An 18022-nucleotide genomic window follows, 5' to 3' on the forward strand; every position below is an offset into this window, starting at 1 on the left:
TACAAACACAGAGCAAAGAACTGAGGGAAACTAAGGGTTTAAATACAATCAAGGGAAACGAGGCACAGGTGCAAATAATAATGGGGATCAAGGGAAAGCAAAAGGTCAAAAAGCACAATGGGGGCATCTAGTGACCAAAAACCGGAACAACCCTGGCCAAATCCTGACAATGTAAGAAGTGGTTACCCTTGATGTCCAGCAGTCAGTGGTAAGGCAAACTGCAGTAGCTTTTTGGACTCTTTCCCGCACTGAAGCCTGTGTGCTCTCGTACAGTTGTGGAATCAGTGATCTTGAAAGCGTTTTTCTGCTTGGAATGGTGTACATTGGATTTAGACTATTGCTATAATAACAATTATATAACATAATAATTTCTAAAACCTCTGTCCTCCACATTCGAAAATGGCTGGAAATCAGTGGCAATCATTTTAGTCAATGCAATATCAATTTGGCCTTGTTTTTCTACAGACGTAGAGTTTGGCATAAACTGGTCCATAGAAGAATGTGTTGCTGTGGGTTGCGGAGTAGGCCTACTTGACTGAGTGGATACATCTCCATGTGTGTAGGTGCTGGCTCCAATACTATCACTAGCAGGCCCGCTAGTTTCTCATAGCTCCGCTACAGCTAGCTTCACTGTTGGGTGCGCAGTTCACATATGCCGGTGTAGGTTGTGAGTAGAAGCGGCTTTATATGAGATTTTGTTTTGGCAAATTCTACACTGTGCTCTAACATTGTCTACATTATTAAAATGCATCCAAATGCTACTGTGCTTCCGAATCATTTTCCAGCTGTTGTTTTCACAGCTGTCCTTCCTCTCTCTCCTCAGCTGCTAAGTATGTGACTGAGTGAGTTGGCTCAGCCCTCCCTCACGCATCTTTGGTTCATTGATTGTTAGTCTGAGCAGACAGTCAGAATGAATGTGTGTGCTTGAGCATTTAGGCCTATATTATTTCATTTCTTTTTTTGTTCTTTGAATTAGTTATTTAAATGAATAGAATTCTTTTGATTATTCATATCTTAATTTTTTATATATTTTATAAATAGATTTAGCTTTTCTGATATGCAAGCCGGCTCCCAACATTCACCTACAAAAGCCGGCTCTTAGAGCTGACTCGTTCGCGAACGACCCATCACTACAGTAAACGCCGAACGAGTTGGGAAACCAAGCAGCTTAATGATAACCAAATTCATTGGGAAATACATTCTAATAGGTATACTATACCTTGAGTAGAATGGAATCTACTTGCTAAAGTTAGCTAGCTTATTACATGGTATAATCTACTTGCTAAAGTTAGCTACTGTATTACTTGTTAGCTAGCAACATTTGTAAAATGAAAAGCAGACTGCCGGAGCCAATTTGTCCTCTGACAAATCAACTGTAAATTTCGGTGTTCCTCAAGGTTCCGTTTTAGGACCACTATTGTTTTCACTATATATTTTACCTCTTGGGGATGTTATTCGAAAACATAATGTTAACTTTCACTGCTATGCGGAGGACACACAGCTGTACATTTCAATGAAACATGGTGAAGCCCCAAAATTGCCCTCGCTAGAAGCATGTGTTTCAGACATAAGGAAGTGGATGGCTGCAAACTTTCTACTTTTAAACTCGGACAAAACAGAGATGCTTGTTCTAGGTCCCAAGAAACAAAGAGATCTTCTGTTGAATCTGACAATTAATCTTAATGGCTGTACAGTCGTCTCAAATAAAACTGTGAAGGACCTCGGCGTTACTCTGGACCCTGATCTCTCTTTTGAAGAACATATCAAGACCATTTCAAGGACAGCTTTTTTCCATCTACGTAACATTGCAAAAATCAGAAACTTTCTGTCCAAAAATGATGCAGAAAAATTTATCCATGCTTTTGTCACTTCTAGGTTAGACTACTGCAATGCTCTACTTTCCGGCTACGCTGATAAAGCACTAAATAAACTTCAGTTAGTGCTAAATACAGCTGCTAGAATCCTGACTAGAACCAAAAAATGTGATCATATTACTCCAGTGCTAGCCTCCCTACACTGGCTTCCTGTCAAAGCAAGTGTCACGCCCTGGTCTATATTTATTATGTTATCTTCATTTATTGGGTCAGGCCAGGGTGTGACATGGGTTTATTTGTAGTGTGTTTCGTCTTGGGGTTGTGTGGGGTGTATAGATTGGTCTGTGGCTGCATGAGGCGGTTCTCAATCAGATTCAGGTGATTATCGTTGTCTCTGATTGGGAACCATATTTAGGTAGCCTGGGTTTCACTGTGTGTTTGTGGGTGATTGTTCCTGTCTCTGTGTTTGTTGCACCAGTTAGGGCTGTTTCGGTTTTCGACGTTTGTTGTTTTTGTATTGTTCGTGTTCTTCAACATTAAAGATGTATCGAACGAACCACGTTGCATTTTGGTCCGATCCTTGTTTCACCTCTTCGTCAGAGAAGGAGGTGGAGGAAAGCCGTTACAGCAAGGGCTGATTTCAAGGTTTTACTGCTAACCTACAAAGCATTACATGGGCTTTCTCCTACCTATCTCTCTGATTTGGTCCTGCCGTACATACATACACGTACGCTACGGTCACAAGACGCAGGCCTCCTAATTGTCCCTAGAATTTCTAAGCAAACAGCTGGAGGCAGGGCTTTCTCCTATAGAGCTCCATTTTTATGGAACGGTCTGCCTACCCATGTCAGAGACGCAAACTCGGTCTCAACCTTTAAGTCTTTACTGAAGACTCATCTCTTCAGTGGGTCATATGATTGAGTGTAGTCTGGCCCAGGAGTGGGAAGGTGAACGGAAAGGCTCTGGAGCAACGAACCGCCCTTGGTGTCTCTGCCTGGCCGGTTCCCCTCTTTCCACGGGGATTCTCTGCCTCTAACCCTATTACAGGGGCTGAGTCACTGGCTTACTGGGGCTCTCTCATGCCGTCCCTGGAAGGGGTGCGTCACCTGAGTGGGTTGATTCACTGTTGTGGTCATCCTGTCTGGGTTGGCGCCCCCCCTTGGGTTGTGCCATGGCGGAGATCTTTGTGGGCTATACTCAGCCTTGTCTCAGGATGGTAAGTTGGTGGTTGAAGATATCCCTCTAGTGGTGTGGGGGCTGTGCTTTGGCAAAGTGGGTGGGGTTATATCCTTCCTGTTTGTCCCTGTCCGGGGGTATCCTCGGATGGGGCCACAGTGTCTCCTGACCCCTCCTGTCTCAGCCTCCAGTTTTTATGCTGCAGTAGTTTATGTGTCGGGGGGCTAGGGTCAGTTTGTTATATCTGGAGTACTTCTCCTGTCCAATTCGGTGTCCTGTTTGAATCTAATTCTCTCCCTCTCTCTCGCTTTCTCTCTCTCGGAGGACCTGAGCCCTAGGACCATGCCCCCAGGACTACCTGACATGATGACTCCTTGCTGTCCCCAGTCCACCTGGCCGTGCTGCTGCTCCAGTTTCAACTGTTCTGCCTTATTATTATTCGACCATGCTGGTCATTTATGAACATTTGAACATCTTGGCCATGCTCTGTTATAATCTCCACCCGGCACAGCCAGAAGAGGACTGGCCACCCCACATAGCCTGGTTCCTCTCTAGGTTTCTTCCTAGACTTTGGCCTTTCTAGGGAGTTTTTCCTAGCCACTGTGCTTCTACACCTGCATTGCTTGCTGTTTGGGGTTTTAGGCTGGGTTTCTGTACAGCACTTTGAGATATCAGCTGATGTACGAAGGGCTATATAAATAAATTTGATTTGATTTGATTTATTTAGGGTATAAAGCCCAAAGTCACTTACACAGCACATGGGGATTTTGAATTATATGAAGACACAAAGGGGAGAATCTGGTACCTGCTGCCATTCATCCAGTACATAACCAGTCCCAAATAATAGAATGTAAACTGAGATATGATAAACCAGCTAAATTCAGGTTAACATGTCAGAATCAGCTTTAAATCGACAAACTGAATATACAGACAAAAAAATATATAGATGCAGAATTTCCACAGATCCACATACAGTATGTATATACTATGAACACTACAATATATATTATGCATCCAAGAGATGTGCAAAGAGCAATGTGCAGTTCTGGGATGATAGTGCAGGGGGCATAGTCTGTGGATGAATAGAGTGCAAAGTCCATGCATGAGAGGATCATCGTGGACCAGGTGGTTGGTTTGTGAGGGCCACGGAGCGAGGGAAGAAACTTCAGGTTTCAAGAACTTTTGGTCGTGATTGACCTGAACCATTTGCTAGAGGGGAGTCTTTGGGAGAGGGGGTGACAAGGGTGGAAGGGGTCAGTGGTAATCTTTCCTGCACGCTTCCTTGCCCTGGAGTCGTACAGGACCTCTATAGGCTCCGCCCTAATTTATGTGTTCTCTGTCACCTGGAGCTGTATGGAAGATGGTCTAGGAACAAAATGACAATGACCAAGGACAAGTCAGCCCTTCCCCTCTGAGGGGCCAAAATATATCTCTGTTACAGTTTCCAGAGGACTGACTATTGAATGTGACAGAATAATACTACGGTATCCATCTGAAACTTGTTCATGGAGGAAAACGCTGATACTATCTATATGGATGTGTTATCTCTGCGGTAACTTCTATCTGAACCACAAAGAGGTTCTATTGTCCTCCCTGGAATTCTGGCTTATTTACATAGGTCTCATCCCCAACACAAGCCTTTAAATACTGTGACACCCTGTGGAGATTGGGCCTGGGAGTGTTTAGGTTACTGTAACGTGGTATTGTTTGATTGCACAATGGTGGATGGTTTTGGGTTGAAAGTTTACACCTTTAGATATTATAAATGGAATTTAATGCCTTGGTTCTTTTATCCTGTATTTCCTAGGTTTCTAGGCCTCTGGCCAAGTAAGCGTCTCTTTGTTCATGCTATGTCCTGTAAATTAACCTTAGGATCTCCAGTTGAAGTCAGACGTTTACATACACTTAGGTTAGAGTCATTAAAACTAGTTTTTTAACCATTCCACAAATTTCTTGTTAACAAACTATAGTTTTGGAAAATGACATCTACTTTGTGCATGACAAGTAATTTTTCCAACAATTATTTCACTGTGTCACAATTCCAGTGGGTCAGAAGTTTACATACACTAATTTGACTGTGCATTTAAACAGCTTGGAAAATTCTAGAAAATGATGTCATGTCTTTAGAAGGCTAATTGACATAATTTGAGACAATTGGAGGTGTACCTGTATTTCAAGGCCTACCTTCAAACTCAATGCCTCTTTGCTTGACATCATGGGAAACTCAAAAGAAATCAGCCAAGACCTCAGGAAAAAAAACTCAGTTTTTCACAATTCCTGACATTTAATCCAAGTAAAAATTATGTCTTAGGTCAGTTAGGATCACCACTATTTTAAGAATGTGAAATGTCAGAATAATAGAGATAATGATTTATTTCAGCTTTTATTTCTTTCATCACATTCCCAGTGGGTCAGAAGTTTACATACACTCAGTATTTTGTAGTATTGCCTTTAAATTGTTTAACTTGGGTCAAACATTTTGGGTAGCCTTCTACGGGCTTCCCACAATAAGTTGGGTGAATTTTGGCCCATTCCTCCTGACAGAGCTGGTGTAACTGAGTCAGGTTTGTAGGGCTACTTGCTCACACACACATTTTCAGTTCTGTCAACAAATTTTATATAGGGTTGAGGTCAGGGCTTTGTGATGGCCACTCCAATACTTTGTCCCTAAGCCATTTTGCCACAACTTTGGAAGTATGCTTGGGGTTATTGTCCATTTGGAAGACCCATTTGTGACCAAGCTTTAACTTCCTGATTGATGTCTTGAGATGTTGCTTCAATATATCCACATAATTTTCCTACCTCATGATGCCATCTATTTTGTGAAGTGCACCAGTCCCTCCTGCAGCAAAGCACCCCCACAACATGATGCTGCCACCCCGTGCTTCATGGTCCTCCAAACATAACAATGCTCATTATGGCCAAACAGTTCTATTTTGTTTCATCAGACCAAAGGATATTTCTCCAAAATGTACGATCTTTGTCCCCATGTGCAGTTGCAAACCGTAGTCTGGCTTTTTTCATGCCGGTTTTGGAGCAGTGGATTCTTCCTTGCTGAGCGGCCTTTCAGGTTACGTCGATATAGGACTGGTTTTTACTGAGGATATAGATATTTTTGTACCTGTTTCCTCAAGCATCTTCACAGGGTCCTTTGCTGTTGTTCTGGAATTGATTTGCACTTATCGCACCAGAGTACGTTCATCTCCAGGAGACAGAACACGTCTTCTTTCTGAGCGGTGTCGTGTCTTTGTCTTTGCCGGATTAAGTGATATGACATGCTATTCTATAAAATAATTTCTCTGTAATTAATATTACCTGATTAAGCTAACTAGAAAGACGGGGCAGCACGAAATAATGTTTATAGAGCTGTTATCTTCCGAACAAACTCTTAAAGACCTAGTAATCTTTTACATCAGTAGCAGTCAACATTTAATCCTCAATTTATTCAGTCTCATCTGAATGTTGTAAATTCTTGGTTTTCTTTACGAACCCTGGCTAAGAAGTTGAATCAGCAATACAACATTTTGTTTCATTAATTATTTACTAATTACCTAAATAGTTACACAGAATTACATCTACACAGAATGGATCATACATTGATTACGAATGATGTCATAAAGGAAAACGTCCCTAGCGGACGGAACAGATATGACGGCTGGTTATACAAAGGGGGTTGGGTTCTGAAGAGCGGGAAGACTGAGTAACAAAGGGAGAAGCTATGCTATCATAAAGACAGAATCTTATGCATTCTAAATTACCGCCCATTTGGAAAAAGAAAATGCATGGAATATTTACTCTGAGCTGCGCTTCAATAGATTGGTCGAAGATGGAAGGCCGGGTTGCCCAGCAGGGATCTCTTGTCCTCTGAAGAATGTCTCTGGTGGTAAACTATATACGTTGTAGTATCATTGTGTGTGTTAGAGTGGATACGTTGTCCGTCCTTTTCTTGCCCACGTTTTACAGGAGCTGCTGCTAACTCAACGGCTAGGAGGTATCACTTCTGGAGTGAATAAGAGTTCAAAGTTCATACCAAGTTGCCATAATTTGAAGCTCGTGCTACTTTCTGGCTGGTATAGTCGAAATTCATCCTTTCGGCGTGTCGATCGTCACCTTCACATTGAACACGATGCTAATTTCGTTAGGTTATTATCTGAGCCCTTTCAACGTAGGACCGTCGTCCTCACATCCTCGGAACAGAGAGTTGAATTTCCGTCAACAGGTTTATATAGTGGTGAAAGAAGGGCATGTTTCATAGTTTACAACCAGTGTCTGTTCACTTGGGCCTCTGAGTGAGCAGAGTTTCTCTATGACAAATTCATTTAAAAAGCTAAAATTACATTTAATCTTTCCACAAACAGTTTCATATTTAAACATTTAAATAACACAACAATTCCATGTGAATCTGAACTAGAATGTGTTGACTTTCCAAGATAGTTTATGTCATTCTGTCATTAGTAGTAATGTGTCAAACAACTGATCCCAGATCATATTCATTAAGTAAATCATATTTTCAACTGGTTGGATTACCGAAATATGGATCTGTTTCCCACCTTTCGATGTTGCCAGACTCTCTGTATTACAAAGGCGTTACAAGAGTGAACTCTATAAAGAAGCAAGGGAAAAGGTAAACAGGAACCACAATGATAGAAAATGCCAACACGGTCAATGTCACCCACCCAATGGAACTGACACTATGACACCTGCTGCAACAGTGTCCAGTCTACCTTACTAAGACACCAAGGTTAAGTGTGTGGTGTCTTCTGATGGTGCCACTAAGGAGGTTTCTATGGGGATTCCAGTCAGTGATTAAGTCTCATTGGCTTGTGAAAGAGGCCATGCTTTGTCAATACATACATGATAATTGGCATGATTATAAACATGTTGGCATGTTTTGTGTTTCTTTTTTGTGGTCTAGATGATTCTCAAATATCTTGATCACTGGAAACCCGGTGATTGTAATAGTGCCAAGTCATAGTCAACCTATTTACTTAATGTAATAGTGCCAAATCACCCCTTTACTTACGCCCCTTGGAGGGGGGAACGCAACTCAACGTGGAGTGAAAGAGGTATGGGAAAGTAGGTGCGGGTAACGATGACAGAGAATTTACCATTTACTGGGAATCTATTCCATCACAAGGTCATTTTGGAAAAAGGGGCTGAACAGAACCAAAGCAAAGAACGGAAAAGCCAAAGCCCCCTCTCCTATCTTACCTGCCTACCCAAAATACATGGGGTGGTCCCCCCAGGTCTTACCTAGTGGGCATAGACAGTAAATACTATGGGTTATGTATGTCTGCAGGCCTCTTGCCTAAGGACTCCCTAGGTGCCTTCCCCCCCGGGAACAAAAACAGACTAATACCAACAATTTCAATAATCAAAACGGTCCTTTGGACATAGACATAACCTCACAGGACCTGTTACAAAATACTATCTGGGAAACAACCAACACAGGACATACCAACCAGCTCTCGCTGAAAAACAACCAACACAGGATTTAACCATCAGCTCTATCTGGGGGGGAAAAAAACAATACAGGATATACCAATCAGCTCTCTCTGATAAAAGGAACACTAGCTTTTATACATCTGGAGAAGGAGTCTGTAATGGAATACAGCTGTATCCTCTGACGAGAGGGCGGGGTCAGCTCCAATTTGCAATAGGGCTGACCAATCAGCTGCTTGGGGGAATCCAGGAAGCTATTTCCTGAAATACATACACATACAAACCCACAACAACACAGAAACTGGGGAACATAACACCTACTTATGCTTAACCTGTGAATCATTCCATTATTCTGGTCACTTTCAATCTCTTTCATCACAGGTGCAGTGATTGGTTCATTGTGTCTATGCTGTATGCTGTGGAGTATTGGCAGTGTTGTGGTGCAAAAGGAGAAATTACAATGTTATTTATAACATGTCATGTTGTTTACCCAAATTTACTCCCATAAACCCTCAATCTTTAGCTGGGTCACTGTGGGCGAAGATTGTGTTTTTATTCAGATATCTGAAAGTACCGTTTTACTTTGACATTGATTGTCAAACTTCCTTGTGTTTTCCCCAAAAACCATTAATGCTGTTATGCTGGAATATGTGCTGTACCTTCCAGTGGAATATGTGCTGTACAGTCCAGTGGAATATGTGCTGTACAATCCAGTGGAATATGTGCTGTACAGTCCAGTGGAATATGTGCTGTACAGTCCAGTGGAATATGTGCTGTACAGTCCAGTGGAATATGTGCTGTACAGTCCAGTGGAATATGTGCTGTACCTTCCAGTGGAATATGTGCTGTACCTTCCAGTGGAATATGTGCGGTACCTTCCAGTGGAATATGTGCTGTACCTTCCAGTGGAATATGTGCTGTACCTTCCAGTGGAATATGTGCTGTACAGTCCAGTGGAATATGTGCTGTACAGTCCAGTGGAATATGTGCTGTACAGTCCAGTGGAATATGTGCTGTACAGTCCAGTGGAATATGTGCTGTACAGTCCAGTGGAATATGTTCTGTACCTTCCAGTGGAATATGTGCTGTATAGTCCAGTGGAATATGTGCTGTACAGTCCAGTGGAATATGTGCTGTACCTTCCAGTGGAATATGTGCTGTATAGTCCAGTGGAATATGTGCTGTACAGTCCAGTGGAATATGTGCTGTACCTTCCAGTGGAATATGAGATTGGACTTCTTTCAGATTACTTCTCTTTTTTGATGCACGGAGCCTGATAACCCTGAAATCAGGACGACTCAACTAGATTCATGATTAAATTACTTAAATAATATGTATGTGGACAAAAAATATTAGAATGATTTTGGCTGTTTGCAAAAACAATCTATTTGCAGATATTCCTTGTGAAGGTTTGTTGCAAATTCAAACATTTTACTCAAACTCCAATATGTTCCATTATGACTGTAGGTCCATTGTCAGCTTTTGCCTTAAACCTTTTTGGTTCACTGTACAGACACACTATTCCCCACAAAGATCTCTGAATTTACCAAATTATTTGTTGTTTCTCAGAAACTACTGAGCATGGTGTTGGTTGAGCACAATGTCTGCTCTGGTGCTGATCTAACCGTGGCGCTTATATATCAACAAGGGTGCACACTGGCCTTGACTAACACAATAAAAGCTAACTGGTGGGAAAAGACAAGGATGACTGAAACTTTCTCTCACTTCACTTCTTCTCTCGAGATTATCTTCTTCTCTAAGTGGGAGATCTCCCAGCATGATCTGCTCCACTTCGCCGGTGGGCAGAGCTATAGCTCTGATATGAAGAACTAACATTACTGATATGATTAACTACAAATACAGCCTTTTGTACAGCCGCCCGTGAATTCACTCCTAAGAAATGCTCAAAACTTAACTAACTCTTACTTACATATCTTTCCCAAACATGAGAACAGATGTCTAGGGCTGTCTAGCCATCCCATCAGGCCACCTCATCAACAGAGGGCCTGGCTAGGCATAACCACTAATAACAAATAAACTCTAGTCCCTTACATACCTTAAGGCAACATTTTGACATTCGCCATATGGTTAGTGAGAACGACCACATTGCAAATGTATGGTCCCTTACTAGACGTCCGAAAACGTTTGTAAAATTCGCGGACGAAGTCGGGCCGTACGGCAGGGCCGGATCTTCCGGGAAGTCATCAAACGAACTCTCTCGGACATTCGGTGTCCGTTTTCTAAAATAATCAAATTTTGGTCATTTTTCCGCTGTCCCGGTAAATCCCACAAGAGGGCGAATGGAATCATATTGCAAATGTACAAAATATTTTGAAGCCGAAACTTGGTGAGCATAGGTTTGGCATAATGGGCAGTTGGCCCCGAACAAGATGGCGTCTAGGCCTCAACGGTTTTTGATTTATGGCCATTTTTCTGGGATTAAATGTCCAAAATGAAAATAGAGCAATAATTTTTCCCCTTCACGTCAAAGTCAAGGAACCTCCGGTGTCAATAAAAAAAGAACCAGCCATTTATTTATCGTCATTTAAGAGAAATCGTACAATGTCAAATTGGTGATGTTCAAAAATAGTTTTTTTTTTTTTAAACAGTTACAGATCCAGTTGCAGCGTGTTCATATGACATAAAGTGGTTAAAATCACCCTAAACGTGTTTTTCCATACCCAACCGGCAGTTTGTGATAAATAGTGCATTCAACCCTGTGTAAATCGGTCAGTTCTTAACGTAAACACTTAAAACTCAGGATTCTGTAAAGGCATACCCCAATGAGGATATGTGTTTACTTATCGCTTCCTGTGCCAACCGGAAGTGCCATAATTGGTGTCACAGGGGCTGTTTCGAAGGGTTAAAAAAGTCAGATCTTTCCAAAACTTCATATGTGTGACTAGGCAACCTCTGGACCCGCAGCTAGAATGTAACTATGTGTTTTATGTTTTTATTGTGTTTTAAACTGAATGCGCTGTGAATTATGGGCCTGCTCTGAAATATGTGATAGTTGGCTTCTAAATGAGTTGGAAAAAGTGGGTTTTGTGTCAGTTGGTATCAGTTTGGTGTCAGAATGACATCTAATTGACTGATGGACACTGACTTGCTAGTTGACTTTTGTACATTTGCAATATGTTTAAACGGAGAGGGACCATCACAAAAATGGCATTCTGAAATCAACACTAAAAATGGCATCACCATAGTCTCCAGACTGTGCCGAGTTCAACGAGACGCCCCGCTTGACCGTAGCTCGCTCTGAGTGCAGTGACCTTGAAAAAAAGTAGGCCCAAAATGAAGCCTGCCCTGAATGTCATTTGCTTTTGGGTGACAGTGAGAGAACCGTTAGGGTGAGAAGCACAATTCCACCTCAGGTACGTTCCTGAGGTCCTCCCAATCCGTGCAAGCCTAACCTTGACCGTGTGGCATTAACCCTTAACAGTAAAACAGGGTTTTTAGATCTCACCGATTACAATGACATCTCTCCCCATAGGAATACATTGCCTGCTCCCCTAAAGTCAACCTGAAGCCTGTGTGGGTTATGAATGCCTTATGAACCTGTCTTCGATGACAGTCCATCAGGCCACTATGAGGTCTAACCGGGGTCGATTCTAAGCTTCCTGGAGCAACCGGAAGTGGTTAAATTCACCCAAAAGGAATTTTGATCTACATAACCTGCAAATGTGAAAATGACAGCATTCAACCCTGTGTAGATCAGTCAATTCTTAACATAAATACTTTAAACTCAGGATTCTGTAAGTGCATACCCCAAGAAAGATATGTGTTTACTTATAGCTTCCTGTGCCAACCGGAAGTGCCTTTAATTGGGTCATGCTGTCTGTTTCGAAGGGTTAAAAAAGTCACATCTTTCCAAAACTTCATGTGTGTGACTAGGTAACCCTCCTGAACTGTAAATCATTCATTTCTCCCAACAGATGTCAAAGAAACGCTCTCTCACACACACACACACAGCAAGGATGGAGTGACAAAGTGCGGTGCTTAAAGACACAGAGAGCAGGCAATGGCATTACCATAATCTCTAGGCCGTGCCGAGTTCAACGAGATATCCCGTTTGACCGTAGCTCGCTCGGTCTAAGCGCAGCGACCATGAGAAAAGTAGGCCCAAAATGAAGCCTGCCGCTCAACGTCATTTGCTTTTGGGTGACAGTGAGAGAACCGCTAGGGTGAGAAGCACAATTCGACCTCAGGTACGTTCCCGAGGTCCTCCCGATCCGTGCAAGCCTAACCTTGACCGTGTGGCATTAACCCTTAACAGTAAAATAGGGTTTTTAGATCTCACAGATTACAATGACTTCTCTCCCCATAGGAATACATTGCCTGCTCCTCTAAAGTCAACCTGAAGCCTATGTGGGTTATGAATGCCTTATGAACCTGTCTTCGATGACAGTCCATCAGGCCTCTATGAGGTCTACCTGTGTCGATTCTAAGCTTCCTGGAGCAACCGGAAGTGGTTAAAAAAACACCCTAAACGTGTATATCCATACCCAACCTGCAGTTTGATAGAAATAGTGCATTCAACCCTGTGTAAATCAGTAATTTCTCCCATAAAATTTCAAAGAAAAACTAAAATCACACACACACACACACACACACTGGGGTGCGTAAAGACATACACTGCCTGCATTATTTAATTGTTGCGACTCTAGGGGCAGTATTTTCTTTTTGGATAAAAAACGTTCCCGTTTTAAACAAGATATTTTGTCACGAAAAGATGCTCGACTACGCATATAATTGACAGCTTTGGATAGAAAACACTGACGTTTCCAAAACTGCAAAGATATTGTCTGTGAGTGCAAACAGAACTGATGTAAAGGCGAAACCCAGATAAAAATCCAATCAGGAAGTGCTGCATTTTTTGAAACCGCTTCATGCCAATGACTCCTTATATGGCTGTGAATGGGCTATGAATGAGCTTACGCTTTCTACATATTCCCCAAGGTGTCTACAGCATTGTGACGTCTTTTTACGCATTTATGTTGAGGAATAGCTGTAAGGGACCACATTGAGCAAGTGGTCACATGATGGCTCCGCAGAAAATCTTGCGTAAAGTACTGAGGTAGCCATTTTTCCAATCGCTTCTTATGAGAAACCAATTGTCCCGACGGATATATTATCGAATAGATATGTGAAAAACACCTTGAGGATTGATTCTAAACAACGTTTGCCATGTTTCTGTCGATATTATGGAGCTAATTTGGGGAAAAAATTGGCGTTGTAGTGACTGCATTTTCCGGTCGATTTCTCAGCCAAACGTGAAGAACAAACGGGAGCTATTTCATCTACAAAAATAATGTATAAATAATAAATAAATAAAAAACAAAACCATCTATGCTTAATGTAGAGAATCATTGTACCTTCTTTAAACACTGTGAAATAAATTTTCCATAACCCCAAAAAATTGTACTTTCAGCAGGAAGCATAGAATAGAAATAGAAATAGCTCACATTAAAAAAGATCTACCACTTCTTAGACTTGCTTTCAATGAGAATGACAGATAGAAATGAATTTATAGAAATTGTAATGTGAATTTGGTCTGGTCGCCCAAAAGTGACATATTCCAGCATTAATTTTATTTGGATTTATTTTAGTCCACCAAGGGCGAGTCTTCCAAGAGTCCTTTGAAATGTATAAACATACAGAATGGGAATTGAAATGATTGATGCAAGACAGCATATACCTTTCGAAACTGCATATGTATTTCTGCAGTTTAATCCCTTCACAGTGTTCACTGCAGGTTGCTAAAATGTAGCGCTGTATTAGATGTGTGTACTAAATAGCCTGTAACTTTCTTCATGCAGGGCTCTCTCAGCTGGTCAGAACACAGCAGGTTGTCATAACAACCCTGGGAGAGGGTGCTCACTTCAGCTGCAGGCTCATGAAACCCAAAGATGTGCTTCAAGTCACCTGGCAGAAAGTGACACCAGGGGCGACTGAAAATGTGGCCAGCTACAACAAACGATTTGGACCAGTAGTCAACCCACCTTTTCAGAGGAACGTGGAGTTTGAAGACGAGGGACTGCAGAACTGCTCTATTGTCATCAGAGGATTGTCAAGAGGAGACGGGTCCTGCTACAAGTGTCTGTTTAACGACTATCCAGAGGGAGCTATCAGTGGCAGGACCTGCCTCCAAATTAATGGTAATATATGATAACTAAGGAGGGGTTTAAGGGACATTACACTCTATAATCCAACTTGTATAATGTGAATTCACTTTAACATTAGACTGCTTTTGACGTCTTAAAACAATGTTATGTCCCTTTAAAACAGGAACAATGGCCTCCAATGTCTTCCATCCATTGTTCTACCTTGACCTGTGTGTAAATGATTAACCCAGGAACAATTCCCTCAAATTATTATGCATCCATTTGACCTTGATGGACATGAAAACATTATAGTATTTACATTCACTGTGAACTGTGTTTGTTGTTGTCCTATAGAGCTGTATGGACCCTCACTCCTCATCACACAAACCAACAACAGTCACACCACTCTGTCCTGTTCTGCTACTGGACGACCTGCTCCTACAGTAACCTGGGACCACGTAGAAAACATCAGTCTAGACAAATCCACCATGGCTGATGTCACCCATCCCAATCAAACAGTCACTGTCACCATAACTGCCATGGTGGCAGCGTCCAGTCTACCTGACAAAGACACCAGGGTCGGGTGTGTAGCATCATCCGTTGGGGTCGTCAAGGATGTTTCCATGGTGATTCCAACTAGGGATCAAGCTTCATTTGCAGGTGAGAAATGGTTAGGGTAAATATCACCATAATATATATTGACATGATCAGGAACATGATGTCATGGTGATTTACAGCCTGTGTTCATGATGATGTACTGTCTGTTCATGATGTAGTACTTCCTGTGTTCATGATGAAGTACTTCCTGTGTTCATGATGAAGTACTGCCTGTGTTCATGATGAAGTACTGCCTGTGTTCATGATGAAGTACTGCCTGTGTGTAACAGTATAACTTTAGTCCGTCCCTCTCCTCGCCCCAACCTGGGCTTGAACCAGGGACCCTCTGCACACATCAACAGTCACCCTCGAAGCATCGTTACCCATCGCTCCACAAAAGCCACGGCCCTTGCAGAGCAAGGGGAACCACTACTTCAAGGTCTCAAAGCGAGTGACGTCACCGATTGAAATGCTATTAGCGCCCACCACCGCTAACTAGCTAGCCATTTCACATCTGCTACATGTGCTTATGATGAATTACTGCCTGTGTTGATGAAGTACTTCCTGTGTTCACGATGAAGTACTGCCTGTGTTGATGAAGTACTGCCTGTGTTGATGAAGTACTTCCTGTGTTCACGATGAAGTACTGCCTGTGTTGATGAAGTACTTCCTGTGTTCATGGTGAAGTACTTCCTGTGTTCATGGTGAAGTACTGTCTGTGTTCATGATGAAGTGCTGCCTGTGTATTTCTGTGCTAGGTCAATCTCAGGTCTCTGATGACAGGATCAGTGGTAAGTGGTTGTTATTCTAATAATGACAGGTCATAATCAACCTATTGGACTGGCTCTTTTCCTATTCAACTTTCAGGTGAGGTGCAGAGCCATATTTACATGTATGAGGCTTTGGTGTAGTGTACCTGGGAAGTTGACCTCTGTCTTCTCTTGACATCTCTGTCATTCACAGGTACAGTGGTTGGTGGAGTGATGGGTGCAGTGTTGTGTTTAATGTGTCTCATTGCTGTATTCTGTGTAATATGGCGGCAAAAGAGGAGAAAAGACACCTCTTCCAGGTAGATGAAAAACCATTTCCTTCCTTGATACTGAAAACAGCTATTCTGAATTGAATGTGATTTGACTGCCAGTTGTTTACTAGTTGATCTCTAACTTAATGTAGAAAACCCCCAGTTCCTGACCCTGAAATCATCAGAACTCCCTTAAAGACACCACCAACATCCAAACAGTAAGATGCTCATTCTAGAGAACATTTAAGGGATCATGATGGATACCTATTTGAAAGAACACATAATTACATTGAGAATATGCGCTATACAGGTTAAAACACATTCTTCATGATTAAATAATTATAATAAAATAATAATGAATATGATGATGTGGATCTTGTCAGTACAGTGTTTATTTTGATTTATTTCAGTGTCACACCAACCTCCAGTCCATCACAAATGTGAGTAGCTCTTCAACACTTTTAAAAGCTTTTTAAGATAAATAATAATTATAACAACAACAAAATATTTGATTTTTCTGGTCACAATCAGCTCAACAATCAAGCGTAGGATGACTAAGAAGTAGGTTTACCTACTTTCATAGTCTCTTAATGTTTCTGTAATCTCTCTCATTGAGCAAGACATTTGGGAATGAAACTCGGACATGTGTTTCTGTGGTGTATGTTTCTTGTGGCTACATTGTCTGTTTTGATCCCTTTGAAACCAAGTTCCGTCACAAATGTGACTATTTTTACAACTTTATTTGATTATCCTGATAGAAAGCGTGAAACAGACAATATGGAGAATGTTACAAAATCTTTTAGCGTCAATTAACAAAAATGTAGTGGCTTTTAGGGCCCCCTAGTGGCTGTGGGGCCCTAAGCAGCCATTTATGTCACCTAAAAACAGCACTGACTGTCACTAATATAGGATACTCCATTCAATCAATATTTAAATTACCTTCTTTTATGCAGAATATCTCCTGAGAGACCAAATGACATGCAATGTAGAAGGTGAGCTGAAATAATCATAAATAATGATAAAGATGCATTCAGAAGTATATATTTTTTAATAAATATCTATGCCATTCTGTTGTATCTATCTTAGGAAACTTTTAGAGGGTTATGAGAACTTGTGTGACTACCATACTGTCTCACACACATCTGTGTGGTTCGGAGACTGTTTCTATCCATAGGCATTGTGGGTACTGAATAGTGGACTGAATGGCTGACACACACAGGCCTGCTGGTTATTGTATATGTAAATAGTCGGTATGTAAATATATTTTGTAGTTGGTTAATGATGAAACATGATAAATCCACACAACTTGTTTGTGGATTTATACTTCACTTTTTATAAATCAAGTGTTGTGTTATTATAGTCTACAAAATGTCATAATGTAGACTACTTTCATGGTGTGTTAAGTGTATGTGTTTTATTTCTTCAATTTTTATAAATCAAATGCTGTAAGATACTCAATGTTGTGATGTCCTTTGTGTGTGTTTGTTTTCAACTTTTCCGAATAAAACTTTTAAACAATGCTGTAATGTATGTTGTGACATCGCTTGTTATACGATGTGGCAAATCTGCTGCTGGCAATTCTTCAAGAGTGAATTGTCTTTGATTCTTCTGCAACGCAAAGAGACTAACCAAAAATACACACAAGTGCCACTAGGGGTCAACTAAATATAATTTTAGAGAGAGGTTGTTATGAAACGGGATTGATCATGTAGTTTTACAGCGCTCATGCAGGGTTAGCCTATAGACCCTACATTTATAATAATCAATGTATTTTGGGGGGGGAATTGTATAGCCTACTTATAGAGAGCTAATGGTGTATTTTTGTAGGCACTAACTCTGCCATTGTTCATTGGGAAAAGACGATGGGA

The 18022-nt window shown here is 41.4% G+C and overlaps 1 protein-coding gene across 1 annotated transcript; it reads left to right on the forward strand.

Annotated features, from left to right (window-relative positions):
- The first annotated feature begins 10136 nt into the window (after positions 1-10136).
- On the forward strand, positions 10137-17680 carry LOC135542953 (OX-2 membrane glycoprotein-like). The gene is made up of 9 exons (XM_064970081.1): positions 10137-10230; positions 14252-14590; positions 14891-15196; positions 15892-15924; positions 16097-16202; positions 16307-16372; positions 16565-16594; positions 17108-17146; positions 17241-17680. The coding sequence occupies exons 1-9, from the start codon at positions 10137-10139 to the stop codon at positions 17326-17328; spliced, it is 1101 nt and encodes a 366-aa protein (XP_064826153.1). The 3' UTR covers positions 17329-17680.
- Positions 17681-18022: the final 342 nt, after the last annotated feature.

Source organism: Oncorhynchus masou, chromosome 7, assembly GCF_036934945.1.
Source record: "Oncorhynchus masou masou isolate Uvic2021 chromosome 7, UVic_Omas_1.1, whole genome shotgun sequence".
Classification (NCBI taxonomy): domain Eukaryota; kingdom Metazoa; phylum Chordata; class Actinopteri; order Salmoniformes; family Salmonidae; genus Oncorhynchus; species Oncorhynchus masou.

Coding starts and splice junctions, on each gene's coding strand:
- LOC135542953 (XM_064970081.1), top strand. CDS start 10,137: ATGACTGAAACTTTCTCTCACTTCACTTCTTCTCTCGAGATTATCTTC. Junction 14,591..14,890: donor GACCTGCCTCCAAATTAATG/GTAATATATGAT, acceptor GTTGTCCTATAG/AGCTGTATGGACCCTCACTC. Junction 15,197..15,891: donor GGATCAAGCTTCATTTGCAG/GTGAGAAATGGT, acceptor TTTCTGTGCTAG/GTCAATCTCAGGTCTCTGAT.